Raw genomic sequence first — 24,483 nt, forward strand, 5'->3', positions numbered from 1 at the left:
ATCTCCAAGGCTATCCTCTCCCATAAATCCAGCAAAGCTCCTGGCCCTGATGGGTTCAGTATGGGATTCTTCCTGAGTTGCTGGGATTCTATCAGAGGAGACCTCTTCAAAGCCATTCGCAGCTTCTTTTATAAGCCAAGTCAGCTGGCCCAGGTCAATCAGACCTTCATCTGTCTCATTCCTAAAAAAGAGGGAGCCACCTCTCTCTCGGCCTTTAGGCCCATTTCCCTCTGCAACCTCATCTACAAATTCATTGCTAAAATCCTTGCCAACAGAATTAAGACTGTGATCCCCTCTCTGGTTAGTCCTAACCAATCAGCCTTCATTTCTGGTCGTAGCATTGCGGACAACATTATCCTTAGCTCCGAGATTGTGCGGGGTTTCGACCGCAAGTCTCATTCTTCAGCCGCCCTTATGAAGATTGACCTCCACAAAGCTTTTGACTCCCTTCGTTAGGACTTCATCTGCGGAGTGCTCTCTCAAATGGGCTTCCCCCCCTTGCCTTTGTCCGCTAGATTCATGCTTGCATCTCTTCCCCCTCCTTCTCCGTTCTGGTCAATGGCTCTCCTGCTGGTTTTTTCCACTCCAAAGTGGGTATCCGCCAAGGATGCCCCCTTTCGCCCTTCCTTTTCTCCTTCGCCTTGGAAGTCCTCTCCCGTAGCCTCCAATCCAAAACGGACATCCACCTCATCTCTCCCATCCCTAAATGCAAGCATATCAATCTCACCCATCTCACTTTTGCTGATGATCTGATGATCTTCTCACTCTTCTATATCTGCAATCTTGGATTCCCTTCATCTCTTTGAATCCCTCTCCGGCCTCCGCATCAATCTCCTTAAATCCAAAATCTTCCTCTCTGGTATTTCCGATCCAGAGAAAGATTCCCTTCTACTCCTGACTGGTTTTTCCCTGGGCTCCCTCCCAGTCAATTACCTTGATCTTCCCCTCATTCCGGCCCGACTTTCCAAGCACCACTGCACTCCTATGCTGGACAACATCCGCAAGCGCCTCCAGCTCTAGAAAAGCAAACTCCTCTCCTATGCCGACCGTCTTGTTTGTATTTGCTCTGTCCTCCAAGCTACTTACATCTAGTGGTGTGGGATCTTTGGCTTACCAAAAGCTATTTCCCAGGAGATGGAGCGCCTCTTCTACGTTTTCCTCTGGAAAGGGGCTGATACATCCAGGTTCCTCCACCCAGTCTCCTGAAAGTCCATCTGCCTTCCTAAATCTGCGGGAGGTCTTGGGATTCGTCGTATCAAAGATTCCAATACTGCTGGCATTCTCAAATTAATCTGGAAAATCTCCACCCATCATGATTCCATCTGGGTTAACTGGGTCTACTCTCACCTTCTCAAGTCCGACGCCTTATGGACTGTCTCCTCCCCCTCTGATGCTTCCTGGATTTGGAGGAAGATTCTTGCCCTCCGCCCCTTGGCCCTCAGAGGGATCTCTTCCTCCATTGCTTGTGGCTCCTCCACCTCCCTTTGGCTTGATCCCTGGCATCCCCTTGGTATCCTCTTCCGCGTCCTCGGTCCTAGGTCCATTTACTCCTCTGGTCTTCCTAAAAATGCCCCCCTTTCCAGCCTCATTTCCGCTGGTTCTTGGTTTCCCCCCCTTGTCTCAATCCCTCCATAGTTGCTCGGATTTGGCCTGCTCTCCCCCCCCCTCCCCCACTCCCCTCCCCCCCTTGTTGACAGACTCTTGTGGTTGCCCTCCTCCAATGGCCTCTTCAGCACTTCCTCAGCCTGGAACTTTTTTCGCCCATCCGCCCCCTTTGTCCCCTGGCACAACCTTGTCGGGTTCAAAGGCCACATTCCCCGCCATAGCCTTACCACCTGGAGAGCCTTCCGCCTTTGCCTCCCAACCCAAGCCTTCCTCATTCACCGTCACATCCATGTTTCCCCTGCCTGCTCCCTTTGCTGGAATGGTCTTGAGGACATCCCCCACCTCTTCTTTGACTGCCCTTTCACCTCTACCATCTGGAAAAAAGCCCTTTCCTCCGTCTGGCACCGTAGTAGAGACCTCTCCCCTTTGATAGAGAATGGCTTTGGGTGGCTAAGTCCTTCTCTGGGAACTCGATTTGTGACACCATTGGAAAGCTGGTCTTTGGAGCTGCTATTCACCACATTTGGATGGAGTGTAACCTTAGGAGATGGACTTCCAACTCTCGATCCTTCGATCTGATTTGGAAAGCCATCTCCTTTGAAGTCTCTTCCAAGCTCAGCCGTGCTCATCTCCGCGCTGTCAGGGACACCCCTAGGAACAGGCACATTGCAGTCTACTGGGGCCTTGATCTGGCCTCTATTTTTCTTACCACCTCTGCGTAGGTTGGCTGTTGTCTCTCCCCCTCCCCCCTTTCTCCCTTGTATATTCTTTCTCTCCCTGCCCCCCACCCTGGGGTATGGTAATACATATTTACTCACCCAAAAAAAATTATCATTAGACCTCTGTGGCTGTTAATTTCTAAGTTTAATCCTTTCCCATTCCAGATTGCAATCAAGCTCATTGGATTATTACAACTATTGCCTATTGTAAAGTTGCCTTTGGTTTTTTTTTGATGGATGAACATATTAGAACTTTCACAGAAAGGAGAACTATTGCCTGTCATTTTGGATGCTCCTACTTTAGGTGTTCACTTGGATGCAGTTGCATTGGAGTGGTTGGATCAATGTCATCCCATATGGAGGCCTAGGCGCAAGCTTGGGAGGCCTATAAAGTGCCAGTGGCAGTTCTATAGGCTGAAAACAAGCATTGGCCTTTTATTTTCTTGGGTTTTATTGAAATGGGCTTAATTTATAATCCCATAAAGTGGGGGTAAAGTAAGTACACGAAATTAGTAATTAAGTGTTTGAGTTAGTTAGGATGTATGGAGCTAAATGTTGGGCAGTAAAGAAACATCATATAGATAAACTTAGTGTAGCTGAGATGAGGATGTTGAGATAGATGAGTGGTAAAAGTAGAGAGGAGAAAATAAGGAATGGTCATATTAGAGCTGATTTAGGAGTAGCTCCGATACATGATAAATTGCAAGGATGTCGTTTGAGGTGGCATGGACATGTGCAATGAAGGCCTTTAGATGCTCTAGTACAGAGCAGTGATTTGATTTAGATTGAAGAAGCTAAAAGAGCCAAAGGTAGACCTAAAATGATTCTAGGAGAAGTGGTGAGGAAAGACATGCACAGCTTAGGCCTTGTTATGAGTATGGCTTTGAATAGTGCTGATTGGAGGGAAAGGATCCATGTAGCCGACCCCATTTAGTTGGGATAATGCTGCATTGAGTTGAGTTGAGTTGTTTGAGTTAGTTAGGATGCTTAATAGATTTTAAGTTCTGTTTTGGGTCTATTTACATTAAGTCAATATAAAAGAGTGTTTAGGAATCCTTTTATGAGTCAATTTAAGAATTTTAGATGGTTTTTGTATATGTAATACACCCCCATCAATTGGAGATGATTTGAAATTTAAGTTTTGTTAAGAGTTTTGGAGCTGTTGAGCTTGGCATACGAGATTGGTATGCCAAGTCTGATTTCTTTTCTTTTCTCTCTTCTTCTCCATTGATTACAAAGTTGGTTTCTGCAATTCTGTTCTTTCTTCATATCACTTATTAGTTCTGATTATGTTTGTAACATAAAATTCTTATCCTTTTCTGGTTTCTTGAATTCTTACTCAAACTAGGAATTTTCTGAAACTTCAAATCTAACCATTGGATTTCAATTCTGCTTCCATACTTAGCAATTGGTTTATGATCTGAACCTTCTTACAGTTTCAAAACTCAAACTTGAAACTGATTTCCCGTTTTGCTACCACAAGTCTGATTTCAGTTTAATTGATTTTCAAGTTCTGTTTTCTATGTCTGATCTCAGATTTCTGACTATCAGTAGGCTTGTTATTTGGTACTGAAATTAATTTCTAATCTGGTTTGTTTAAAACTTTAATCGATTCTCAGATTTTGGAAATTTCTTCTTCAAATAGGTATCTTCAGGTCCCAAGGATATGACCATTGGATCAAGCCTGATTTCCTATATTATATTCTGCCATCCAATTAGAGCCTTTGACCAGAATTTAGGCTGAACTGATTCCTTGATTTTCTGTTATTAAAATTCTTTTAAAATCTGGTTTCATTCCTTACCTGCGATCCTGTCGCAAGCTGATCTCCCATGGGATCTCACTGGTTTGAGATTAACACTGCATTACATCTCATATATGATGCACAGATATAGAGGAATACAAAAATATACTTTTTGGATAATATTAAAGAACTTCTTACTAAAACTGTTGGAAAAGTAGTATGAATATCTCAAAAGGAAACCACCTCACTAAAAAAAAGGTGGTGGGCCAAGTTCTTATAACATTGTTTAAACATTAGAACATTATGCAGAATTTCTTAATTAGTTCCAAATATTTTGTTTTGCAGTTGCACTCTTTGTCTTTCTTTATATTGGATGAGGCTGATCGAATGGTAGAGAGTGGACATTTTCATGAGTTGCAGTCTATTATTGACATGCTGCCCATGAGTATTGGCTCTGTTGAAGGACATAACCGAGCTACACAGAACTGTGTGACAGATTCTAACGTCCAGAGAAAGAAAAGACAAACGCTCGTCTTTTCTGCAACTATATCTCTGTCAGCTGATTTTCGGAAAAAGTTAAAGCATAGATCGCTCAAATCGAAGCATTTCACAAATGATGGTATTAGTTCTATAGAAACTCTTTCTGAGCGAGCAGGGATGAGAGCTGATGCTGCTATTATTGATTTGACAAATGCTTCAATTGTGGCAAATAAACTTGAAGAGTCATTTATTGAGTATGTACTCTCTTTTCTATCTTGTCTTTTTCCTAGGACACTGTTCTTCTAGGGTAGTGTGATGTACCTTGGCAATTTGATCGTGTAGAACCTTGTTATTATTTTATTTTGTTTCATTGAGGGGAAAAACATACAGGCTAGTTCTTTTTTTTATGTTGGTTAGATCATTGTCAGGTATTATTTATATTATTTCCAATGAATGCTCGTATATTCATGTAGGGTCTATGTGGTTACAAGAAGGGAGAAGAGATTAATTTAAAAATAGAGACTCCTGTAATCATAATTTTGTAAAAAAAAAATCTTACAAATATGGTAATTAAACTTAGAGTGGATCCTTCTTTTCCTATTTAAATCCTAGGATTTTGGTTGAAAAGTGAAGTCAAATCTAAGTACTAGATTAAAGAAGTCTTTTGAATTAGTTATGTTGAAATAGGCTGCTTACTGCTTACCCGATTGGGGTAAGCAGTCCTAGTTCCACTAGGATTGGTCCTACCTGTCCTAGCTTACTGGGATTAGTCCTAGTCGAGTTAGGGTGGTTAGTCCCACTTTATTTATGTTTCTTTTTCTTTATTTTTTATTCCTTTTATTGTTTTTCCCCAGCCGAGTCCTAGTTTGGGATTCCTAGTTGTATTAGGAATTCCTAGTAGGACTAGGACTGAGTTAAGTTTCTATTTTCTGTTGTAATTCTGTTCTTTATATAAACAGGGCCTGAATGATCGATTTATTCATTCAAGCATTCTCTACATCTCTCTTTTAACATGGTATCAGAGCTAGTCTCTCAGATCTAGCCTGGTTCCTAGCCCCCCACCCTCCTTCCATTATCACTCGATCTCCATCTTCCCCCCCCACTCAACTCTCTTCACTTTTTCTGGTTTTTTCTCCACTTAGGGCAGATCTAATGAGGTGATTTGTAGATGCTGCCCTAATTTTTCACCTCAACAATTGATGATTTAAGAAGTTCTTTGATCGATAGCTGCTGCCCACACTTCTGCAAATTCTTTTTGGAGTTCTCCCTTATTGAAGATCAGATTCTCTTACAATTACAGGCTGGTTTTCTTGGGATCCAACACTGCAGGTTTTTCTGGACAGCTGCTGTCTCTGTTTCTCTTCCTACCATTGAGGCATATATCCATATCACTCTCCAGGTTTTTTTGAACAAATATTCAAGACCTGCTGCTTCTCGATCTGGTTTATTTCTCCTCTCTGCGTGGGCAGTTTTGTTGCATAGATTTGCATCAACTTTGAAGACAGATTCTGCAATTTTTTTTACGACTTGAAGACCCCTGAATCTCAATCGACTTCTCTTCTAGGGTTTCCTCAAAACCCTACCTATCGATTTTTTATTTAGGGCTGGTTCTTGTTGGTACAGAAGGGACTCATCCTTCAGTTTTTATACTGTTTTGTCTGCAATATGGGGGAATCAGATGTAACCACGGCCAACTCTGGAGTTGATTCTCAGCCGCGGACAGCATTTCTCCCTTATGCTGCAGCTATTAAACTTGAGGGATCAAATTACCTCATCTGGGCCAGATCTATCTCCTTGACTGTGGCTGGTAGGGGACTCACTGGCCATCTTACTGGCACCACCACACAACCTACTGAAGAAGGTGCTGCCCGTACTAAATGGGCTGCTAATGATGCTATGGTGATGTCCTTTATTACGAATTCTATGACCACTGACCTCTCCAGTCAATATCTACTCCTTGACATCGCTACCCAGATCTGGACTGCTGTCAAGGGAACTTATGGCCGTTCAGGTAATGATGCTCAGGTGTATGACATCAGGAAGACACTCCAACATACCACTCAGCAGGAGCTGTCTGTCACTAAATACTATGCTGCCCTTAAGTGTTTATGGCAGCAATTGGATCACTATGCTAGGTTTTCACCTACTACTACTACTGACATCACTGCCTATCATTCCTATGTTGATTAGTTTCGGGTCTATGATTTCCTGGCTGGCCTCAATGATGATTATGATCCTATCCGGGTACAAGTCCTTGGTCGGATTCCTTTCCCCACCTCGGAGGAAACTTTTTCTTATGTTCACAGTGAAGAGACAAGAAGGGCTGCCATGATGATTACTCCCAAAGTTGAGAGATCTACATTACTGACTGCTGCCTCCACTCCCGTTACTTCTTTTGACAGTGTTGGTGCTAGCACTACTAAAGAGCCTGTGAAATGTGAGCATTGTCACAAACCATATCACACGAAGGCTCAGTGTTGGAAATTACATGGCAAGCCTGCTGATTTTGAGGCCAAACGAGGACGTGCTAAGTCTAAAAGCAAAGCCAATCACACTGAAAGTGTAGCCCCAACTCCTACTGCTGACATCGGTTTCTCCCAGGAAGAACTCCAGGCTCTCCGTCGTATGTTGAACACATCCGCTGCTTCTCCTACGTCTGCTGCCAATTCAGGTTCCTTCTTTGCCCGTACAGGTATTTCTTTTGCTGGTCATTGTGCATCGGTAGTATGGATCATAGACTCCGTTGCTACTGATCACATGACAGGTTCTTCTAGCCTTTTTGATACATATTCTCCTGCTTCTGGTAAGGATAAAGTCAAAATTGCTGATGGGTCCCTCTCCTCCATCTCAGGGAAAGGATCCATAAGTTATTCTCCTTCCCTTACCCTGTCATCTGTGTTGCATATTCCCAAATTTACAACTAACCTTCTTTCCATTAGCAGTATCACTAAATCCCTAAATTGTAAAGTGATTTTTTTTCCAACTCACTGTGTTTTTCAGGAGCTGGACTCGGGGAAGACGATTGGATCGGGTAAAGTGCATGGCGGATTGTACCTGCTTGATGGAGATCCTACACCTACTCAATCTTTACCTTTGGCATCTTTCTCTTCTGAAATACATAAATGGCACTCTAGACTAGGCCATCCCCCCTTAGGAACTTTATCAAATTTATTTCCAGCATTAGTTAAGGATCGTAATAAGGAAGATTTTTTTTGTGAACCTTGTGTCTTGGCTAAACAGACATGTTCAACTTATCCTATTTCTAATAAGAGATCCTCTTCCTTATTTCATACTGTTCATATTGATGTATGGGGGCCTAGTAGGAAAGCTTCCCTGACTGGCCATCGGTGGTATGTCACTTTCATTGACTGCTATTCTAGGTTCACTTGGGTATACCTTATGCACAAAAAAAATGAAGTTTCTTCTTGCTTTCAGCATTTTCATCAATTAATTAAGACCCAATTTATTGCCACTCTTAAAATTTTGAGGAGTGACAATGGGAAAGAGTATACGGAAGGTCAGTTCCAAAAATACCTTGCTGTCCATGGAATCCTCCATCAGGCCAGCTGTGTTGACGCTCCAGCCCAAAATGGTGTGGCTGAGAGGAAAAATTGAGAGGTGGCTAGAGCTCTTATGTTTGCTCGCAATGTCCCTTCCCTTTATTGGGGAGATGCAGTTCTTACTGCAACCTATTTAAGTAATAGGCTGCCCAGTCGGGTTCTTCTTTCCAAGGCCCTTATTGAGCTATTACTTGGCTCTTCTTCCTTCATAGTCCCACCTAAGGTGTTTGGCTGCGCTTGTTATGCCAGGGATACAAGGTCCCCTGGTAAACTTGACCCACGTAGTCTTCGCTGCATTTTCTTGGGTTACTCTGCTACCTAGAAGGGGTACAGGTGTTATTACCCTCCTTCCCGCCGGACTTTTGTTAGCATGGATGTTGTTTTTCATGAACATGTTTCATATTATGTGTCCCAACCTCTTCAAGGGGAGAGTGTTAGTGAAGATGTGCTGACTATTGACTCTCCACCTCCACTTCAGTCTGTTTACCATGAGTCTGAACCGGTTCGGCCTGTCCCCAGTACTTCCCCTGACTCAGGGGGAGAGGTTCCTATACAGGGGGAGACTATCTCTATTCAAGAGGAGCAACCTACCCCGGTCCAAACTCCTATCCAGAGGACTATTAGTGAATTTCAAAGGAGGATTGATGACCGTACTGTGAAGACCTATGGAAGGAAACATAAGCAGGTTCAATCAACTGTTGCTCCAGTATCCATCCAATTGCCGAACCCGGATCCAGAACCTGCCTCTCCACCTGGTAATATTCCTTCTCCTGAATTACCTATTGCTCTTCGCAAAGGTGTCAGGACTTGCACTCAGCATCCCATATCTCATGTTGTTTCTTATAACTCACTTTCCCCATCCTTTCATGCTTTTGTTTCCTCTCTTTCTTCTGTTCGTATTCCTAACCATTGGCAGAAAGCTCCATCAGACGGAAACTGGAAGGCAGCTATGATGGAAGAAATGGAGGCCTTAAAGAAAAATAGCACATGGGAGCTTGTGGTTCTTCCACCTGGGAAGAAAACCGTTGGATGCAAATGGGTGTTTGTGGTGAAACAGAAAGTTGATGGCACTGTGGATAGGTATAAGGCACGGCTCGTGGCCAAGGGGTTTACCCAGACATACGACATTGATTACCAGGAAACTTTTGCACCTGTTGCAAAGTTGAATACTGTTCGTGTGTTAGTATCTTGTGCAGTCAACCTTGGATGGGATTTGCAGCAGCTAGATGTAAAAAATGCCTTCCTAAATGGAGCACTGGATGAGGAGGTGTATATGGACGTCCCACCAGGGTTCTCTTGTGACAGAAACCAAGGAAAAATGTGTAAACTAAAGTGTGCACTTTATGGGCTGAAGCAGTCACCTCGAGCATGGTTTGGCCGGTTCCACAAAGTTATGATTTCTGTGGGCTATAAGCAGAGTAATGCTGATCACACACTCTTTATAAAGAGGACTGGTGAAAAACTCACTATTCTTATAGTCTACGTCGATGATATAGTAGTTACTGGTAATGATGGTGATGAGATCAAACGATTGAAGACCTTCCTTGGACAAGAATTTGAGATTAATGATCTAGGGAAATTACGATACTTTCTTGGGATTGAAGTGGCCAGATCTTCTAAAGGCATTTTTCTCTCCCAGAGGAAGAATGTCCTAGACTTATTAGCTGAAACCGGGTTGCTAGGCTGCCATCCTTCAGATACTCCTATGGACCCTACTGTTCGACTCAAGGAGAAAGAAGGGGAGCCTGTTGATAAAGGCCAGTACCAAAGACTTGTAGGGATGTTGAGTTATCTCTCATACACTCGTCCTGACATTGCTGTCGCCGTGTGTACTGTAAGCCAGTTTATGCATGATCCCTATTCTTCTCATATGGAGGTTGTTCTTCGTATCTTACACTATTTGAAGTCAGCTCCTGGAAAAGGAATTCTTTTGTCTACGCATGGTCATCTACGGATAGAAGCATACACTGATTCTAATTGGGCTGGTTCTGCAAATCGCAAGTCTATTTCTGGGTATTGCTCCTTTGTAGGTGGAAATCTTGTCACGTGGCGCAGCAAGAAGCAAAATGTTGTTGCCCGTTCTAGTGCCAAAGCTGAGTTTTGGGCTATGGCATAGGGTATTTGTGAGTTACTCTGGCTTAAAGGGTTGGTACAAGATCTTGGTGTTCTTATTCGTCTTCTTATGATGTTGTACTGTGACAACAAGGCTGCAATCAGTATAGCATACAATTGTATAGCATGATCGTACCAAGCATGTTGAGGTGGATAGGCATTTCATCAAAGAGAAGTTAGAAGATGGGCTGATTTGTATTCCTTTTGTGACATTTGCGGATCAACTTGCTGATATCTTCACCAAGGGATTGTCTGGAAAATTGTTTCATCCCAAATTTAGTCAAGTTGGGCATGATCGACATCTTTGCTCCAACTTGAGGGGGAGTGTTGAAATAGGCTGCTTACTGCTTACCCCAAAAGCAGTCCTAGTTCCACTAGGATTGGTCCTACCTGTCCTAGCTTACTAGGATTAGTCCTAGTCGAGTTAGGAACTTAGGGTGGTTAGTCCCACTTTATTTATGTTTCTTTTTCTTTATTTTTTATTCCTTTTATTGTTTTTCCCCAGCCGAGTCCTAGTTTGGGATTCCTAGTTGTATTAGGAATTCCTAGTAGGACTAGGACTGAGTTAAGTTTCCATTGTCAGTTGTAATTCTGTTCTTTATATAAACAGGGCCTGAATGATCGATTTATTCATTCAAGCATTCTCTACATCTCTCTTTTAACAAGTTACAAGAATCTTGTTGGTAAGGTTTAGAAAAGGTTCCATTTTAGTTTTGTTTTAATTCCATTGTCCTTCCCTTAGTTTCACTTCCAATCTGATGGAGCTACCATGAATTAGATCTTAAATACCCATAATAAACTTAGTATTATGGTTATCTCAGTCTTTGTAATTTGACCTTACCTTATAGTGGATCAGTGAATTTTTCGCTTTAGCAGTTCTTGATTATTTTTACTGCTTTCTTTTTCTCCTCCCCCCCCCCCCCCCCCCCCCCCCCCCCCCCCCCCCCCCCCCCCCCCCCCCCCCCCCCCCCCCCCCCCCCCCCCCCCCCCCCCCCCCCCCCCCCCCCCAACCCCCCACAAATCCCCCCCCCCCCCCCCCCCCCCCCCCCCCCCCCCCCCCCCCCCCCCCCCCCCCCCCCCAAAAAACTCCCCCCCCCCCCAAAAAAAACACCCCCCCCCCCCCCCCCCCCCCCCCCCCCCCCCCCCCCCCCCCCCCCCCCCCCCCCCCCCCCCCCCCCCCCCCCCCCCCCCCCCCCCCCCCCCCCCCCCCCCCCCCCCCCCCCCCCCCCCACCCCCCACTCCCCCCCCCCCCCCCCCCCCCCCCCCCCCCCCCCCCCCCCCCCCCCCCCCCCCCCCCCCCCCCCCCCCCCCCCCCCCCCCCCCCCCCCCCCCCCCCCCCCCCCCCCCCCCCCCCCCCCCCCCCCCCCCCCCCCCCCCCCCCCCCCTCCCCATCACCCCCCCCCCCCCCCCCCCCCCCCCCCCCCCCCCCCCCCCCCCCCCCCCCCCCCCCCCCCACACCCCCCCCCCCCCCCCAAAACCAACCTCCCCCCCTCCCTCCCCCCTCCCCCCCCCTCCCCCCACCCCGCCCCCCCCCCCCCCCCCCCCCCCCCCCCCCCCCCCCCCCCCCCCCCCCCCCCCCCCCCCCCCCCCCCCCCCCCCCCCCCCCCCCCCCCCCCCCCCCCCCCCCCCCCCCCCCCCCCCCCCCCCCCCCCCCCCTTTAAGCAAGCTCTTTTCTTTGTTATTTTATTAGTTTTGTATTATGTGGTTTAGTCCCACATTGCTACCATACAGATGTTTACTATTTTATTACTCTTATAAATAAAGAGTGCTTGGGATAAATAGATTATCCAAGCTTTCCCTAATTTTAAATCTGTCCACAAAAAGAGATTAATTTTACACTGAAGTAATTTCAATGGTGGTATAATATAAAGAGGTAACTGCTGAAAGCACCCTCAATTTCTCATTCTCTATATTTTTGCCAGCAAATTATTATTCATATTATTATTATTCATTAAGCTCATAGTTCTTGAATTATTAAATAGAAGACATTGGTGAAATGTGGATTAAACTGAAGGATCTTAATTTGTTAAAACTTTTATTTGGCTGTAATTCTTACTATACCTGCTAATCTATCAAAAAAGGACAATGGTGTCTTCTATAACCTTTCTTAAAGTATTATTACTGTTCTCATGGTGTGCTGTTAAAATATGTTGGGTTGCAGATGCAAGGAAGAAGATAAAGATGCGTATTTATACTATATTTTGAGTGTTCATGGACAAGGGCAAACAATTGTTTTCTGTACATCAATTGCAGCTTTACGTCACATTTCATCCCTATTACGCATCCTTGGCGTCAGTGTTTGGACCCTACATGCTCAAATGCAACAACGAGCTAGATTGAAGGTGTTTGCCTCATTTCTTTGTCACTATTTTCCTGCTCATTGTCAGTTGACGTGTAAGGGTTGTTGCGTGTTGATTTACATTGTTATGGTCCTCTAAACAGCTTGAGCTTTTAGGAGAAGTGTTGTAACATGGTATCAGGTCTAGAAGGTTGGGTGTTTGAACCCTGGTATGTGCGAGGGGTTTGTGTTGTGCCCTTACGCTTTGTACCCTTGGTGCCACCACGTTATGGTATCATGTGTAGAGCCATGTGTGTGGGCCTGCACGTGTGAGGGGTGTTGTTGGGTGTTGATGTACAATGTTGTGGCCCTTACTTAACAGCTTGAGCTTTTAGGATAAGCGGTTGTAACAGTATGCATAGTTACAATGGATATATTTTTAGATTTGTTATAATAGAACAATAGATTAAGAGCTTCCCTGATTATTTGCTTTCAAATAGACCTGTTATTTGAGACATGATGGAAGTAGTGCCAGGTACTGGGCAGTGGAAGCCATTCCCATATTAAAATATCCTTTTGAAGAAAATTGAGCATGCTAAATGTCAAACCTGATTTTGATTGCCTTACATGCTTCAATTTTCTTATGTTCCAACTTATCCTCGTGAAAACAAATACTCAAAAACTGTTGATGCAGGGGCTATTTTATGCTACTCAGTTTAACCAGATGGGTGCATTATGCAATCAGAGTGGCTGATGTTTAATAACTTTAATTTGTTAATTGAAGTTATATATTTTGCATAATCTTCTAATGGGGTTGGATAAGTAAGAATTCTAAGGTGATTGGGAATGTTTAATGTTGACATAAGAAATTCATTATCAAGGACTTTTTTTGGGAGGGGGGTCCTTTGCATGGGCCAGTGCATACAATCTTGTCTACATGGTCTTAGTATCTGCCACAGGCCCACATGGTAATTGGTGCTGAAATTTTATGGACATTTCCACATCACCATCTGTATATCTGGTAATCTGGTTAGCTTTGTCCATGTTCATTTTCCCGTGTGGAGATGTAAAGCTTCAAACAGTGGTTGAAAATCAGCTTTGGTTGAGTGGTTTAAAATATTGAAAAGACGAGATTTAAAGGTAAAAAACTGGTCGCCATATGGCTGAGATGGGACCCCTGAACTTAACGCGTTACTAATATAGTCCTCATCCAATGGTTGGTTTGCTAATCTTGGTCCTTCCATGTGGCTTAAAAAGGTGGGTCTTGTACAAAGGTTTTAATGTAGTCCTAGATAGGTAGGAGACCTACTAGGAGCCAGTTCAACCAGGATCTGATCTGAACAGGTCATCCGAATGAGTCAAAATTAGGGTTAAAGTTAGGTTTAGGTTAGGGTTGTCTTATATGGTAATGATAGGCAGGTGTAGAGAAGTCTAATGGTATAGGTTTTATGATGTTTGAGTGAATGGAAGTAGATTAGGTGAGTTGGGCAGCAAGATAAGGTTATTTGAGACAATTCCTAATGGAGGTAGGAGAAGGGGATTCTAGGGTTCAGGGTGGTGGGGGTCTGATGAAACTTGGATCGAGTGTCAATAATGATGTAAGGGATGTATGCTGAAAGTTTGGTTTGAAACTGATGGATAGATTTGAAGTTATGGAGGAACCTAGTTAGGGTAGGAGTGAGGGTATTATGGTGTATTGGAACTAGGGTTAAGAGATATGATTAGGTTACTAATTTCAGAATTAACATGTTATGAAATCAACTACTTATTCTGATCATGAAATCAGAATCGAGTATGGTTGAAGGTCTGCAACTGGGCCTTAATGGAGGTAGGGGCAGAACGGAAAATATGAGAATATATTCAAATCAGGCCACAGGAATTAGGTCAAATTTGAATCACTTCCCAAATTAGGGTTAATAGAGGTATGGTGAAAATCTGAGTTCAATCGGATGGCTGGTTTGGTAGATCTCAAAAATCACCTAGTATGTGACCTTTTAGAAGGGAGAAGAATAGTTGCAAAACTTCTTACTTGTTGCAGTTTTAATGGAGGGGAAAAGAAGTCTGGTTTAATGATCTGGTTGGGATCGATGGAAAGAGGGTAGGTCTAGGTTAAAGGGTAAGAAATAGAAGGTGTAAACAGAAATTCTGAATCAAACTTACTGGTTTGAAGAATTCAAAGGCAGTAGCTTGAAAATTGAAGAAACCTCCCGATCTTGTCAATGCAAGGAGTCGGAGGAGTCCACCCACCCTATCCACCTTGACATCCACAAGGATGCACACTCAAATGGAGCGAAGGAGCAGCTATGGCAGCAAACAAAAGCTTTTTATTAATCATATTCGTGTCCAATGCTGGCCTCCCGTACACACTTATATAAAAGACTCAAAAATAGACTTAGACACTAAAAAGGAAAAGCCTAACCCTATCCCTAACCTATTAGGTAACTTAAACTGACTAGGAAACTGAAATAGACTCAAAATAGAGTCCTAATCCAGCCCAACTAAACAACTAAAAGAAAAACTAATAAAATCACTTAAATTGAACCACTGGTTCAAACCAGCTTTGGGCTGGGTTAAAACATTAAAAACATGAACAGAAACCAAGTATTGGGCTAATCCCGTATGCAACTCATATACCCCAACTTTAGGCCCATAAAAGTGGCCTATTACATAAAAAACCCTTGGGATCAAAGGCCCAACATATATATATCCCAACCGTAGACTTATTCCTAATAAAAAAAAGCCCAATTTGGTGATAAATCTGCATCAGGTTTATTTTAAAGGCAGTGAAGGAAACATTTTCCTTTTTTTTTTTTTTTCTTCTTGTGGACTAATTTATCTTAGGATATGATTTTGCAAGTCTTCTTTTTCAGTTCTTGTTTTTTTTTCTCAAGTGTACACGTGAATAATGATTTTTATATTTTTAGTTGGAACTTTGAATTGAGCTATTGAATTGGAGTTCTTTTTTCTAGGAACCCTAATTAAGTGTTTATTGGGCTTACTTAATTCTCCTGTTGAATAGCACTTTTGCCTACTAAAGCAACAGCCATTTGTTTTTTCCAGTTTTTTTACGGACTATATGTTTGCAATGAAAATGAAACAATTTTTCTGTCATATCTTGTGATCGTTGGGGCACTTGTATCATGGTAAATAGGCCTTTTTTCAATATAGGAACTATATCACTCATTCTGCCTATTAAACTGTGATAGACTCTCTATCTCTCTTTTATAGTACTTATTTGTTATTTCTTTTTAAGCCTTCCTCGTTCTATTTTCTATTTATTTCCATCATTTCTTTTGGTTCAAGATTGGTGTACTTTCCTCACTGTTTGAATGCAGAAACTGATTTCCCCCCCCCCCCTTCTTTTTCATGTTATAATAGGCAGTTGATCGTTTTCGTGGAAATGAACATGGTATACTTGTTGCCACTGATGTCGCAGCAAGAGGCCTTGATATTCCTGGTGTTCGAACTGTTGTTCACTATCAGCTTCCACATTCTGCAGAAGTAAGTGATTTAAAGGATTTTTTCCCAGTTGAACTAGGGTTTGAATTTTGTATTCTCTGACTAAAATTTGTTTAACTTGTTAGGTTTATGTTCATAGAAGTGGAAGAACTGCTAGAGCTTCTGCTGACGGGTGCAGCATTGCATTAATATCACCAAGTGATAGATCAAAATTTGCTTCTTTATGCAGATCATTTTCAAAGGTTTTTATCCCGGAAAGAACACTTTAGAAAACTTTATTTTGATCTTCGATCACATAGAAGTTTTTTTTTTAAAAATTTTAAAAATAACTTATTTTTTCCTTTTCATGTGACTTAAAGTTCATGGGAAAATCCTGTACAGTTTGTGATTGCCGAGACACTATAAACTAAGGCCTTCTTTGGTATGATTTCTATTTCAATTTCTGAGGCTGGTTGGTATAATTTTTGCACTCAATTTCAGTTAAATTGAAACCAGTTTGAATAGGAATCTTGAAATAGCTGAGGGGCTATTTCAATTTCAGAGGCTGAAAATCACTTCAGCCTATTTTGCGCTAAAGTTTTAATGAGAACATGCTCAAAGCATGGGTGAAATTGTAGTTTTTCGTTAAACACTCAAAAAACCCTTATCTCTCTCCTCTCTCTCTCTCTCTCTCTCTCTCTCTCTCTCTCTCTCTTATACATATATATATATATATATATATATATATATGGGTGCATCTCTTTGTAACCAGACTGTTTTACCCCTGTAGAACCATGTGCCAACTAGTTAAAAGGGCCAAAAAGTAAATTTCACAAGTTCTTATCCTTCCTCAAATCACCCTGTCCTTTGACGTCCCCAAGCACCTCCGCTTCGCCATCGATACCTTCACCAATCGCTGCTCCCCCTTCCTCCCCCTGCCACCACCAGCTAGCTGCCTGCGGGAGCAACCAAACTGCAAGGCAAATTGCCATGGCCACTGGTAGCTTCATGAACCAATCTTGGTAATGTAGCTCTAGATAGGAGAAGGATCCTATTAGAGGCCAAGCAATAGATCAAAAGGGGGTTGCTGGTTCGAATGGGAAGAATTGGGTAATTTAGGGCAGAATTAGGGTTAGGTTTATGAGAATGGAGCTAAATCTTATAGGGTTTTAATAGGCAGGTCTAGGAGAAGCTAATAATATAGATTTGAATGAAGTTTAAATGAAAATTTAAAATTCAGAAAATTAGGGTTAGGGTTTCGGGTTTTGGGTTTTAGAATTTAGGTTAAAATTAGGGTTTTTAATGGGAGTTTAGGCTAGGGTTGGGATCGAGTTTCCCAAACAGGGAGTGGGATGTTCGATCCAAATATGGTGGGGTTCTGATGGCAGATTAGGTCTGAATAGGTTATAGACTGTTTTAGGTTTAATGGAGGTTAATAAGGAATTAGGGTTTAGATGGTTGGATAGGGCTGAGACGAATATCGAGTGGAGGGGATGATGTAAAGGGGCTGTGACTGAATTATGAATGAGTTTTGACGGTTGGTCGAGGCTGTAACTGAACTAGGGTTTAGGGAATTCAAATAAAAATATAAGGGGAGCTGTAAGATAGGCTGTAGAGGATTAGGAGAGGAAGAGAATTGCAGAAAATTAAATACTTACTGGATTGAGCAATGAAGATGGATAGAACCACCTTCAATGGAGATCCTTCCAGCCGTCACGGCGTAAGGAGTCATAGGAGATCTACCTACCCTTTCCACCCTGATAGAACCACAAGGATATACACTCTCAAAAGCAGCAGCAGCAACAAGGCAGCAATACGATTTTTTTAAACTCATAAAACTTGTGGGGGAGAGCCTCCCACGATTTAATATTTATAATAAAGGCTAATAGCCAAATCCTAATACAATCTAACACTTCCCTCACTTAAATCGAGGAAGGGAATAAGTACAATTAAAAGCTAATAACTTAAAACAGTAAAAAGACCTAATTGTCCCTAACAACTTAAAATAAAAGACTTAATTAAAATCACTTAAATTGAACCAATTGGATGCAATCAATTTGAACTGTTTCAATTAAAAAACATAAAAAAAAACTGATTATTGGGCTAATCCCGTATGCCTCCTATGTACCCCTAGTTTAGGCTCATTAAAGTGTCCTATTACATAGAAAACCCTTGGGAACAAAGGCCCAACATATATATATCCCAACCCTAGACTTATTTCTAAAGAAATAAGCCCATTTCGATGATGAATCTGCATCACTTGGATATCCAATTATACCTCAAAAAATAGGGAGAATAATTCCATGATCACCGGGAACAAAAAAAATTCACAAAGAACAAACAGCAATTCAACGATCTAGAATTTAAATCAATAATGTAGGATTGAAAAATTAGATACTCAAAAAAAAGGATTAAAAAAAATCAATGGATATGGAACGAGTGTGGATTAGATGAAAAGGAGGGTTTCATAGATGTCCAGAATAGAGGAATGCAGTGAGAAGCTAACTTGGTAATAAGTTTCAGGCTATTTTGAAATTACAGCGTGGTAGAAGCAGGGATACCTGGAGGGTTGAATGAGCTGAGCACACAAACCCTTGCTCTGTTATTGGAGAATATTGAGATGGTGGGCATCTGAATAAGAGAAGTGAATATTCATTTCTCCAATTATGTGTAGGATGGTCTCTAGTCTACAGGAGCCATTGCAGCCATTTTGCCTTTGTTCTTAGTCCTTGTATGATGTACTGTTGCTGTTGTTGTTGTGGTATCACTGCTTTGTAGAAAATAATGATTCATGAGACTCGAATGTATCCATATAAAACCAGATAAAGTAAACAGATAAGAACCGAATCGTAACCAGATCCAAACCGAACTGACCAAGTTCGGTTAGAGTATACAATTCGAACCAATCCGGGACTTGGTCTGGATCTGGATCCCGCTGCCACTACTTGGAACCGAACCGAATATCTGGTTTCGGATCGATTTACACCCTTAAACGTAGGTTGTCAAATGAAGCCTTGGCAATCGTCTACGTTGTCTTGTTCGTGATCATGAGAAGACATGGCCTTCGATGATTGACATTGCTGAGTTCACCTATTATAGCTCCTTCAACTGCACCACGGGTCGCACATCTTTTGAGATCATGCTAGGTCTTTTGCCACGGAGACCTGTTGTCTTGGCACCGTTACCCCCTCACGTACGGGTGAGTGTTGATGGGGATGAGTTTCTACGACACATCATATAAGTTCACACCGATGTTCGTCGTCGCATTGCCATTAGTAACGATGGATACAAGGCAGCTGTTTATCGACATCGTCGTTTCAGCCAGGAGATTTGGTTATGGTTCGTATAGCTTCATAACGACCTCCTCTGGTTACCAATCAGAAATTGCACCTTCATAAAATGGGTCCGTTCAAGGTGCTGAAACTCATCGGACCTAATGCTTATATGCTCGAGTTGCTACCTGATATGAAGATTAGCAACGTCTTTAATGTGTCTGAGCTCACTTTGTATGTGGGATATCATTCAGACGAGGGTGACACAGAGCACACACTCTGGCTTTACCAATTGGCATCCCCAGTCGAAGATGAGATAGAAGACGCAGAGCGGCAAAGGCTACTACTACTTTCGTATCAAATAGAGGGATGACCCGAGCTTGATTGTACATAGATGCCAATGATTTCAGACGTCTTAACCTGGATCTTTACGAATGCTATGTCTTTCTTTCATTCGTTGGAGTCAAATGATTCTAAGCCAGGGGAGCTGATGTAGACAGGTTCCTTGGCCAGAAATACATCTGCAGGAACCTAAGGGGTCAGACACATGTTTTGAAATAATGGGCCAGACTCATGGGCCATTAGGCCAACCAGCCTTGGCTGGGCCAGCCCATGCAGCTGGGTGTTACTGATTCACTCAAAACCAGATTGTGGGGGACAGCTATATGTTATTTTGTTTTATTTTCTATTTTGATGTGTTTAAGGTTAGGAAGTTAAATTACTTGGTGTAGAAGTCTCAGTATTGCTGTTTTAGAGACTTTCTATTTTCTTAGTAGCAGCAGCAACTGTATGTAATTGAGACCTTAGAGTCTCCTTTTGCTAATGGCTGTGTGATGCAGTGAGGTGAGAGAACTTATAGTTGAGATACCTAGGAGAGAGAGTGGGGGGGCTTGATCCACCATATCACCTTCCTATCTTCTTCTCTTTATCTCCCAATTGATACCCAGTTGTTACTCTGTTACTGCTGCTTGTTGAGGCCCAACCGAAGGTGTGTTATTGTTGCTGGGTCCTTATTTGATCATTGGAAGAATGTTCTGTTAGAACTTCATTAGTTTCTGATTGGAGGACCCTAAAACAGTCCCTCTGGCTCAGTTATTTCAAGGGGCTTTGCTAAGATTTTCAACCCCTTCGATCTACATAGCTGACCATCAGCTGTTGCTGATATTTGGAGGACAAAATCAACACTCAAAACCTTCCCTTCGGTAGTGATTTAGTGCTGATCCAATGGTTGGGTTTGTCTATTCTCATTAGTGATACTGTGATTTCTCAGCATCTGTCCATTAATTTGGCTCGAGATTCTTTGGAACTATTCAGTCCTTTTGAGACCCATACTCGATGGGAATTTGATGGCCATCCAAGTTCGTTTGTTGCCTTGATAGGTGGTTACCCTAATTCTCCATCTGTGATAGGCCGGTTCTTGTCTGAGGTTTTGTTTTATCAACCTTGTTAGGTTTCCAAGGAGTTTACCTAATCTGATATTTAATTATTGCTGGTGTTTTCTGTCAACCCAATATTTGGTACTTGCTGTAATCTGGTTTATATTGTTATAGAGTGGTCCTACTGTGAGATTAGTATCTAGTTGGCTATGCAAACTAGTCTTACACTACCCTCTAATCAATTTTCACCACCTCATTGTCTTTCCTAGTGTAAGTAAAGTTACACACTATGTACTCTGTTTTCGTTCTATGTATCTTAAAACCTTTTGATTCGAAGCAAGATTTAAAGTATCAATATCGTGTATTGTAGACGCAAGATACGTGAAAGATACACTGGGAAATGATCAAAACACTTATGGAAATGCATAGGATGCAGGCAAAATACAGTTTTGAAGCGTAAAGCACGATAAATAAGTAATATATAAAATATATCATGTATAAAAGGCAGCAAAGTACGACAAGACTAGTGCATTCAATTGATTATGTATAAAGGATGACGTTTCTTACATGTACTAATACAAAAAAGATGTCATTTTCAGTTTGGGTAAGATTTAGTGATGCAGGAGCTGTTCCATGGGCCAGGCCAAACCCATTGGGGGACCCATATGAAGACGAACTGGGTCCAATTAAGTTTTGGGTTTAGTAGGGTATTTTTGTTTTATTACTTGGGTTTATCTGAAACTGAGTCGATTAGGAGTTTGAGTTATTAATATTTTCCTTTTATTGGTATTGAATTATTGATAGAGTTTTAGATAGGATTTTATTTCAGTTATCAGTCTTAGTTAGGAGTCTTTTTTGTTTCTTTAAATACAAGGTTGTAACCGGCAGTTTCAGATTTGAATGAATGAATGTTTTGAGTGGTTTTGTTACTGGATTGGTACAAAGAAGGTCGTGTGACCATATCCCCTTCTCATTATTTTCTCTCCCTCTTTATTTCAGTTCTCTTCTTTAACGCTCCTTCATTATTTTAACCGATTGCTGCCATTAAGAGCATCTCTGTTTTCCTGGTGGCGAGTATCTTACCAAAGTTTACTTTACTGATTGAAATTTGGAACAGGGTTGCTGTTACTGAGATTTAGCAGGTCTGCGTTGCGATTTGACCCTATAATCTCAGTTTCTAAGGGCATACCTGCTGTGAACACCGAACCCGAATCAGATCTGGATTTATACTCACCGATAGGTTCAGTAGCAGGCCTAGAATCTCCTTCCTTCATGAGCCGTCAGGTCTATTGGTAACTGATTCATGGAGGGCAATGTGTTGCGGAACAAACCCTGAAGTCTTTCGTCGATTGAAGCTCTCTAGAGGGAGATCTATCTTCCTCAAGAAGATAGGTTTTCGTCTGGTTTCTGGTTTCGTTTGTGGCCAAAGGTTGAAGAAGACTCCCTCAACCAACGATTCTTCCTTCTTTACTTTTATTACCCCACTTTCCAATTTTACCCTCCCATAATTTCATTAACCCCTTCTATTTTTTAATTAGTTTTTTCTTCCAAGTTACTCCTAAGTCCTAACTCTATAAATCAAATACCATTTGTGTCCTCCCTTTGTTTCTACCCAATAGTTATGTTTAATTACGATACTGTCATCCTATTATAAACTTCTGTTTATTTTCGATTCTGCCATTGGTTCTCTAAACTTCCACATATTTACTGAATTGCCATCATTCCTTACTATTTGGCTATTGCATGTTTTAGTGGGCCCACAAGCGATCCGATCTGGTCTTTTGAACCCCGGATCTGCATTATTTAGGGTTTAGATGCACACATTATTGGAAAAAAAAATAGTTTAATGCAATAATTCAGGTTGTGTGAAAATCAATATTTGAGTAAAAAAATTCAAAGTATTGATAGATAAATGTTCTTGCAAAAATTTGGTTATGGTCCTTGATTGCGGGCTATTTAATCCCCAAATAATGATGAAAGCAACACTACTAGAGTCGCTTGTCTGTAGAAGCAAGAATCAAGTTGAAGATTAGAATGGCTTGTAGGAATTCTCGGTAAGTGTTTTGCAGCCACTGATCGTGTTATGTAGTTTATAGGAGATGTATCAGGTATTTAGGTGTACGATACTTATCGGTGAATACAATAGGGTACTTAAAACCTAGATTCCAAGGTTGATCTTCATAACTCCAACTTGGTGTTAATCTCTGCTTTTGTCTCATACACCAAAACATTATCATCAACAAAAAACATACACCATGGAACCTGATCTTGAATGTCTTTGGTTAAATCATCTATAATAAGAACTTGAAGCTGATCCTTGGTGCAACTGAATCGTAATTGAGAATTCACTACCTTGACCCCCCACAGTTCTTACACTAGTAGTCACCACATGGTCGACACCATTATACATATCTGTAACTATGTCCACATATTTACTTGAAACACTAGTACCTGCCAGATTAACTCTCTACGGATTCTATCATAATCTTTTTCTAGGTCAATAAAGACCATACGGAGATCCATCTTGCAATCTCTAAATCTTTTCGTGAGTCTCCTAAGCAAGTAAATAGCTTCTGTCATGTATCTTCCTAACATAAAGCCAAACTGTTTCTCCATAGTAGTAGTTTATTTGTCTCAGGTGAGTTTCAATAACTTTCTCCTATAATGTCATAGTATGGCTCATTAGTTCTATGCCTCAATAGTTGGACCAACTCTGAGTGTCACCTTTATTTTTAAAATCGAAACCACAATGCTTCTCCTCCATGCATTTGGCATTTTTCTTGTGCTCATAATTTTATTAAATAGCCTAGTTAGCAAAGATAAACAGCAGATTTTAATGTAAGGCTAGATAGGAACTGTCCAATCCTAGTCAGAATCACAAAGAAGTGAACACCAATATAGGTACTAGTTTCAGATTTGAAACGATGATGCAATATTGAAGTCAGGGCTGAAACAGTAGAATAAATAGGTTTCCTAACCCTCAACAATAGCCCACAATATGGCCTTATATTCCAAACGCAATGGGTCAACAGCCAGCCAGCAGTCTAATCAGCACTGCCGCAGGTCAGCCAATGAAAGAGGACCAAATTAGGATCGAAGGTAGCTCTTATGGTGTAAGGATAACCCTCAAAATCTGGGATGATTCCAACCGGCAGTTGTTGAGATATGGCTCCTTCAGTTGCAGCAGCAGGGTCTCCTTAGTTGCAGAGAAAACCTGGTTTGAACCAGGCAGTAGGAAATCAGAAACTAACCCAGCTGCAAGGTCTGATTGGTGCCACAGATCAGTGATCAAACTCCAGTAGGTGGGCAGCTATGTGGTGATCTCTAGAAGAGACTAAAAGCTTAATGCAAACCCGGGTTCTATAAATTGGGATTCAGATGTGACAGGATTGTAATTTAATGGAATCAAACTATATAAAGAGAAAACAAGTGAATGGGGTATACTTGGAATGGGACACAAATTAAGAAGTAATAGTGAAACCAAGGAAGGGTATAATTGGAAAAACAAGATCAAGGGTTTTTAAAACCAAAAAAAAAAAACAATCGGTCATCTCCTACTTTTGAGTGACAGTGGTAGCAGCCAGCGGAAGGGGAGAAATTTGCGATGAGAAGAATTCACACACGCCCATAGTTATCAAGGCGGGAAGGCGACCATGGCGTTTTAGTGGGTCAAAATTCAAGGCGACAGCGCCATGGCGGCAAGGCGTCCAAGGCGACCAAGCCTAAATAAGCCAATATTCTGGAAACTGAGCTGCAATGCACCACTCTACAAGATCAGTGTTAATCCAGCTAGACAGCCTTCGATTCATTAAACAAAGATCCCTGAAATTATTTCTGGCGGTAGAACAGAATCAGGTCTGAACCATGGCGTCCAAGGCGACCAAGCCCAAACAATCCAATA

General features: G+C 42.0%; 1 protein-coding gene across 1 annotated transcript in view; it reads left to right on the top strand.

Moving 5' to 3' along the window:
- Positions 1–24,483, top strand: part of LOC122653641 (DEAD-box ATP-dependent RNA helicase 13) — a 46,775-nt gene that overhangs the window by 12,795 nt on the left and 9,497 nt on the right. Inside the window, exons 6-9 of the mRNA XM_043847547.1 lie at positions 4,412–4,800; positions 12,380–12,560; positions 15,875–15,997; positions 16,081–16,197. Coding sequence (XP_043703482.1) covers positions 4,412–4,800; positions 12,380–12,560; positions 15,875–15,997; positions 16,081–16,197 — 810 coding nt within the window. The remainder of the gene's footprint in view (positions 1–4,411; positions 4,801–12,379; positions 12,561–15,874; positions 15,998–16,080; positions 16,198–24,483) is intronic.

Source organism: Telopea speciosissima, chromosome 3 (genome assembly GCF_018873765.1).
Source record: "Telopea speciosissima isolate NSW1024214 ecotype Mountain lineage chromosome 3, Tspe_v1, whole genome shotgun sequence".
NCBI classification, from domain to species: Eukaryota; Viridiplantae; Streptophyta; class Magnoliopsida; order Proteales; family Proteaceae; genus Telopea; species Telopea speciosissima.